At 43.5% G+C, this 8,061-nt stretch overlaps 1 protein-coding gene across 4 annotated transcripts in view; it reads right to left on the reverse strand.

Moving 5' to 3' along the window:
- The window catches only part of PBRM1 (polybromo 1), a 110,832-nt gene that overhangs the window by 102,251 nt on the left and 520 nt on the right, over positions 1–8,061 (reverse strand). For all 4 annotated transcript variants that reach the window (XM_088482460.1, XM_088482459.1, XM_088482461.1 and 1 more), the window contains exons 2-3: positions 968–1,123; positions 557–654 (exon numbers count right to left, since the gene is read on the reverse strand). In XM_088482460.1, the coding sequence (XP_088338586.1) occupies positions 557–654; positions 968–1,108 (239 nt within the window). In that variant the 5' untranslated portion in view covers positions 1,109–1,123. The remainder of the gene's footprint in view (positions 1–556; positions 655–967; positions 1,124–8,061) is intronic.

Consider the following 8,061-nt stretch of genomic DNA (forward strand, 5'->3'; position numbering starts at 1 on the left):
GAGGGAGGGTTTAGGCACCCCGGGGTTAGGTTGCAGGATGGGGGAGGTTAGGGTTAGGCACCAGCAGGGGGGGTTTAGGGTTAGGCACCTAGGGGGGAGGGTTAGGTTTAGGCACTAACCAGGAGGGTTAGGGTGAGGGGTAAGGAGGGTTAGGATGCAAAAAAAGGGGAGAGGGTTAGGATACTTACCTAATCCCTATCAGGATACCGAGCATCGGGATTCCGTTGTCGGTCTTTTGACAGCCGGATTCCCAACTGCCGGTATCCTATACCCAACCCGTATACAACTATAGGATTTATTTTATAACAAGGTGTAAATAACCCACATGCTGCAACCCACATCAATCACTATATCTTACATCAGTCTGATGCAGAAGTAAGTTACCGGAGCGAATGCCCCAGCACCTAGCAATCCCTAGCTAGTACATTATGCAGGAACTAGTAATGCCACAGATTGAATAAGCTTAATCTAACAAAAGCAAACATATGATTACTTGTTATGAATTACATTATAATTGTTTATTAACAAATATTACTTAAGGCTTGCTGTGTCTTACCTGCGTTTTGGTGCCCTAATAAAGAGTTCACACAGTATACGACCTTGCTCATCCTTATAGTCCCTGATTGTGTTATAGAGTTCATGGCACACGGCAATCTAAAGAAACATAGTAAACGCTAACATAAGAATATTGTCATTCTAAGTATCCGTACATATATGTAAATGTGCAACCAAGAAATTGCTGCTTTATGTCACATAATACTGGAGAAATCAGAATACTAGTGAAATCAGAACATATACAGCTACTAACAACATAAGCAAACATAAACCTATACTATTAATAAATACAAATAATAAAAACAGTTTATATGATTATTTCCTCACTAACTATAGACCAGAAACACTGTACATTTGGGTACATAGTTATAGCTGTATTTGCAGCAATGTGTAGGTCTCTGCTTCCACTTACTGGATCCACAGTTGACACATTAGCAAGTCTCCTCCTTTTCCTGCCAGAGTTTGGGGTACTTGAGGTATGCGGTGAATCATCAAAGTCTCCACCACTGACACTGCTGGATGGGGACGTGGCTCTGCGTCTCTTGGAGCTCATGGGTTCAATGTTGTCCTATGATAATGAGAGGCAAAGAGATTTATGATAAGGACAGCAGTATGTAATACAACAAAATACAAATTCCAGTCAAATATATATTATTGAGAATGATTACTATTACAGATTTGCAACATTTCCCATAGTACTGTACAAAGTAGCATATATATTATATACTATGGCAAAACATAACAATTGGAAGTCATGGAGATACAATAAAAATAGCACTATCTACAGGAAATAACAATCTAATGGGAAAAAGGATTGAAACAATACAGTAGTGGTGAGAAGGTCCAAATCTCAAAGTAATATCTAGCCAGCCAAGTATGAATGAGCACTTTATATTTGTGATCTAATCTCAAATACTTTGATGTTTCTCCTAAAGTCTCCCCTGGTAGCACTGTGGCACAATAGTTAGCATTGCTAGCTTACAGCACTGGGGCCATAAGTTTGTTTTCCGATCAGTGCCCTATCTGTATGTTCTTCGTGTCTTTGTGTGGGGTTGCTCTGTGTAATTGGTGATTCCCATCAGACTCTCCACCTCTCCCTCTCTTCAATCCTTCAAACGGGTTCTCAAGACCCACTATTTCATCAAAGCCTTCCGGCTCTCATCTTAACTTGCTGCTACATATTCCTTCCTCCCTGCCCACCCCATCTGTGTCACCCCTGTTTGTCTGTCCCTCCCCTTTAGAATGTAAGCTCCTATGAGCAGGGCCCTCTACCCTCTTGTGCTTCTCCTTAATCTACCTTCATCTACTTCTTACTCTTTACCAGGGCACCTAACACTTGGTTGCTTTGCATTGTTGCTTATCTGGGTGTTATGGTCGCAAATGTAGCAATGTATCTTATCCATGTCCTGTAATGTATTGTATTGTATTGTACTGTACTGTACTGTACTGTACTGTACTGTACTGTAAGTGAATGTAAATCAATCTATTTGTTTATGTACTTTGTAAGGCGCTGCGGAACACTTGTGGCACCATATAAATAAACGATAATAATAATAATTGTACTTTATATACATAGGCTGCGCTTCAATTGTTTTAAACGCCCCCTGCTGGGTGTCTATACGAATAGGCGCCCGACAGAGCAATTCAATTGTTTCTCCATTCGGGCGCACATTAGTATTTATTGGGATTACAGCACAGAGTTTAGCCGTGCACAGCAGCTAAACCTGTCTAAAGAAGTGGTTAGGGCGTGCAAACAGCCGTTTTGGGCAAAAAAAAAACAGACTTAGCACACATTTCTGCTCGCACCTCAGGAGGCAAGAAATGCGCTGAAGCGAGTCACTTGCGGTCATTTCTGCTCGCCGGCTCTGGGGGCTACATGTAGAAATGTCAGCGCTGGCAGTTGTTCGCGCCCAAACGGAGCATCAATTGAATTGCTCCATCGGTCGCCATCTAATGGCCGCCGGTGCGCAACACACTTGAATTCCCCCCATAGAGGTGAGGAGCAGCATTAACAATATATATATATTGATTACATCTGTCTGTGACAGGTCCCACAGTTGTTTAGCGAATTTCCAAAAAAACAACTTCATCAAAAAGGTCTAAGAACACTCTAAACAAATCCGAAAAGATTTCTATTCCAGCAGAACAACAAAACAAACAAAATATAAAAAGCAACTTTATGGTGTCTTATGTACAAAAACCTGCTGGTATATAAACCACAGGTCCGGAGCCCTTACCTAAAATAAGCTGTGTGCGGCCCGATTTAGTACAGTATAAATAGTAAATACATCAGTCATTAGCAGTATATTAGCCCAATAACGGACACAATTTATATATAATGAGGTCCAAATGTAGCTCAATTTGCTTTTTAAGGGGCCCATTTATCAACAAATATTTGCAGCTTATTCTCTGGGGGTTTTTTTGGGGGGGGGGGCTATATATGTGTGTGTGCAGCCTATAGACTACAGCAAGCTCCCGCCATCTAAAAATGGCGGTAGCTTGCTGTAGCCTATAGGCTACACATCGCATAACTAGTAGCGGGAGCGGGTGCCATAGGAACCCTTCCCCATCAATGGCCACGACGCATGTGTGGGCTGTACACCGCACATGCGCTGGAGTCCTGGCACAGGATTGAAAAGACCACGGACGCTAAGCAGGATGGTTTTAGTCGCTTTACAAAGCTAAACTCGGTCCATGCAATAGGTTGAAGAAGTGAACCTGTACTGTTATGATATCTGATTATTTGTTGTCTTGCATGTCTTGCTAACGTTGATCTTAGTGATGGATGTGGTATGGCAGTACAATAGAGATAAAGAGATAAGAAGTAACTTTGCCACAGTGTGATAATTATAATGTATGTCCTGGGATAGTAATGCCATCTGTCTGTGACCGATGATAATCCTAACTGTGTATATATAGCAAATGATGCACAAATATTTATTTATTAACAGATTCCTATATTGTGCAACATACTCCGTTGCACTTTACAATTGGAAACATTAATAGAACAGAACTGTTTAATAACAGACACACATATAGGGGAATTCAATATGGAGCGATAAGTCCGTTTTTTGCGTTAATATCGCACCTATGACATCATTATCGCAGGTTTTAATTTGACACTGTATTCAATTTCAAAGACTTTTCGCAGGTTCGAAAAGTCTTTGGAAAAAAACGGGGATAACTTTTCACCACTGAATAGGTGGCGAAAAAAAGTGCAGAATTGGGGTTTAGGGGTGCAGGCTTAAAAAAAATAGCCTGCACCCCTGGGAATGACATTTTAAAAGTAACTGTGTCAAAAAAAAAAATAGGGACACCCCAAAAAATTAATTTAAAAATTGGGGTGAAAAAAAAAAAAATGGGAAAAAATTGTTTAACAATAGGGAAATAGGTTCAGGGCTATTCTGCAAATATGCGGCAGGTGTATTCTAGAATAGATTAATAGCGGCAGGTGCACAGTTGCAGAATTTAAAAAAAATTACTTTAGGGACATAAAAATATGCTAGTACCCATTTTCATGTACCCCAAATTTGATGGGACCACTTAAAAAAACGAAAAAAAAAAAAACCCTAAGTGCTCTTCTGCATCACTTCTTCAATGTTGGGAAAAAAACACCTGCTGCAGCTATTTAAATCCCTGACTTTCATTTGCAGGCTAAAACGGGGGTACCCACAGTGATCCTGCATGTTTTTACAGCTTTAGGGGGGTCCTACAATTTTTTTAAGGAAAATTTCGTAATTTAACGCAAATCCCACTTCGCAGGCTCCCGTTTTCGTAGGTTTCATATTGAATACGGGGATAAGCGGGCCCTCGTCCGATACTTTATCCCAGGTAAAAGCTCCGATATGAAAAATAAACTTCGACAGCGAAGTTTACATTTGATATTGAATACCCCTCGTAGAGGTATGAAGGCCCTGCTCGCAAGTTTGCAATCTATAGGGAAATAACCATTAAAGCACAAGGAATTATTGGTGAGATTGTTAGGGATTAGCAGTAAATATTTTCACCTAATTCCAAAAGGTACAATATAGTGATTACCTTAAACATTGCATTTGTAATCATTTACTTGTTACCAATTTATTTTATGGGTACACTAATAAATGTTACATTTAAAAATAACCATCATTTCAATTATAATTATTCAAACGATGTGTGCCCCTAAAAGGACTACTCTAATTGCCTGTGCAAGCAATTCTATATAAAATCGACTATTTCTCTGACTCTAGGAAGCACCACCAACAAGCCTATACATAAGAAAGGGAGAATTTACTCCCTATTTAGGTTCTTAACTGTTGGTTATTGTAAAAAAAGAAAATCTCAAAATCCTGTGCAGAATCTTCCCCAGATACCCTGTTGTCTGATTATTTTACAATACAAGAAAATAACAACAACTCACGAAAATACTGTAGAACAATAATTACCATAGTCTATTTAGTGAACCCCATTTACATACCTAAAGATAGGTAAACACCTATCAGATTTCACTTACGATGTGATCCAACATATTTACTTGCGAAGAAATATTCCAGAGAACATCTCATACTGTGCGTACACACACTATAAAATTGCTTCTTTCGGTCCTCCCTATTGTCTGTCCTGATGTTTGGATGGAAATTCCAAGTCCCTGTACACACTGCAGAAATGATTTGCCTATGTAGCCGCAGAATTGTCGGCCAGTCAATTGGCACAATATTTATTGTATCTTTTAAGCAGGATGGAAGATCCAAACATCTGACCAGATTATCAGTGCTTCTATTTGCACACACACACTAAACAATTACTGACTGATCGGCCTGATAACTGTATAGTATGTGCTTAGCTTTAAGGTGGGCACACACCTGACAGATTTATCTGCAGATCGAGTGATCTGCAAATATATCTGCAGATGATGTTCGTTCATAGTCATACACACTGTACGGCCATCATCTGCTTGTGCCCTCGAATCCCGGGGGCCGAGGGGTGGGACCCGTTGGCCGGTGGGCGTGTCCCGCCCCCCTCCTCGTGGCTGTCGCTGTGTGTGTATTGGCAATCAGCATACCGCCCGTACACACCTGCCGATGGACAGATATGTCTGCAGACATATCTGTCCCTCGGCTGTGCAGCACAGCCAATGCGATATGTCAGTGAACGGTGACGTTCACCGTCATATCGCGGGTACACACTGGCCGACAGGGAGCAGATACATTGGCCGATCGATTGATCGGCCAGTGTATCAGTCAGTGTGTACCCAGCATTACAATGCAACAATTTACATTAGCAAACAGAAACCAACCAACAAAGGGTAACCATAACAAACTTGGAGATACCTCTGTAATATTAGGGAGAAAGTGTGGTATAATTGGGAGAGGGGGACAAGTGATGATATGTTCACACCATGTACTGTAATATATTTAAGTCAGCAAAGTGTTTTTCCTTCCCTAAAGGTGTGTACACACTTGACGATATTTTAAACGACTGTAACGATAACAATATAATTATTGTTCACTATATCAGCCAGTGTGTAGGCTAAAATGATGAACCATAACGACGAACGACCTATGCGCGCTCCCACAGGTCGTTGGTCATTGTCATTCATCGCCCGAACATGCAGGCCAACCTGATGATACTGTCAAGGTTGTTGCATGTTCGGGGATGAGGGAGTGTGCCCAGCACTGAACGATATTGTTCATGATATCGTTCAGTGTATGTATGAACCTTAACTTATACTATCATATACGGCAGTGGTCGGGGAACAGGGGTAAATTACCCCATTTGGGGTAAAACTGAAATTACTGGGGGTAATGGATGGACAGCCGGGCATGCATATGAATCATTGCATGCCCGGCTGTCCGTCCATTACCACCAGTAATGGAGGTCACTGGCGCCGGGTGCAGCAGCGCACCCACTGCACCCGGCGTCAGTGACCTCCAGCCTGGCACCGCAGGGAGGCTGTGGCACTGCTACAGGGGCATAACTATGAGAGTACTGCTACAGGGGCATAACTATGGGGTCACTGCTACAGGGGCATAACTATGGGGTCACTGCTACAGGGGCATAACTATGGGGGCACTACATAACTATGGGGGCACTGCTACAGGGGCATAACTATGAGGGCACTACTACAGGGGCATTATATGGGGGCACTACTATAGGATTTCCTTCCTGTCAAATCAAGGGGGTAACGTCAGCGTATCTCAATATATTTTGGGGTAAAAGGTAAAAAAGTTCCCTGACCCCAGATCTACGGCATACTCCATTCAACAGCACCTAATCGTTATTTCTGCCACCCTGCTGCTTAGATCAGTGTTGTGACTGCTGATGCAGCAATGATTATAAAGCATGTACATGTCCGGCTTTGTCTTGTACTGTAAAGCCGGGTACACACTGGAGCGACTGGCCGTTTCATAACGACAAATCGCTTACATCGCTCAGTATGTACGGGCCATTGCGTGCTCCCACAATCGCTAGCGATAGCTGCTAGGTTTGACGTACTGCAGATCAAACCTAGCACTATCGCTAGCGACCTGTACGTTAATGAAGGACGGAACAGTGATCGTTCCGTTGTTCACTAACTTGTTCCAGTGTACAAGCAATCCACGTTCAAAGGCATTCGCTCCTACTGTATGTCGGAACAAGTGCCTGTTGCTCATGTGTACCCAGCTAAAGTCACTGTTTTCTTGTTGTGCTCATTTGTTTATGTAGGTGCTGTGGAACCCTTGTGGCGCCATAAAAATTAAGGATAATAATAAAGTGCTAACAACACGTATTGTGGGTCTGGGATACAAGGATTGTAGAATTGGGAGATGAATGAAACTGATAAAGAATTATTGAGAAAGTGCAGACACTAAGAGCTAACGAAATATCGAGTCTGTTGTGCTGTCCAAGGTCTAGAACCCTGTACTTCATCATCTATATTAAAGGAATTTTTGTCCCAGTAATAGGCAAATTTCGGTAACTCGGGGATGCCATATACTGTACCATCATAGGCATACAATATAATGTAATTCGGTGGGTGCCAGGGACGGGGGAAATACGGTGGGTGCCAGGGACGGGGGAAATACGGTGGATGCCAGGGATGGGGGAAATACGGTGGATGCCAGGGATGGGGGAAATACGGTGGGTGCCAGGGATGGGGGATATACGGTGGGTGCCAGGGATGGGGGGGGGATAGGGTGGGTGCCAGGGATGGGGGGGGGGGATACGGTGGGTGCCAGGGATGGGGGGGGGGGATACGGTGGGTGCCAGGGATGGGGGGGGATACGGTGGGTGCCAGGGATGGGGGGGGATACGGTGGGTGCCAGGGATGGGGGGGGGGGATACGGTGGGTGCCAGGGATGGGGGGGGGGGGATACGGTGGGTGCCAGGGATGGGGGGGGATACGGTGGGTGCCAGGGATGGGGGGGGGATCCGGTGGGTGCCATGTATGAGGGGATACGGTGGGTGCCAGGGATGGGAGTGCTATCAGAAGGGCTGTGACAAAGTATAGCGGTGCCAGAGACTGTCCTGTCGGGTAATGGGGGCACTGGG

The sequence above is a fragment of the Taudactylus pleione genome, unplaced genomic scaffold (assembly GCF_031769625.1).
Source record: "Taudactylus pleione unplaced genomic scaffold, aTauple2 ptg000289l, whole genome shotgun sequence".
Lineage (NCBI taxonomy): Eukaryota > Metazoa > Chordata > Amphibia > Anura > Myobatrachidae > Taudactylus > Taudactylus pleione.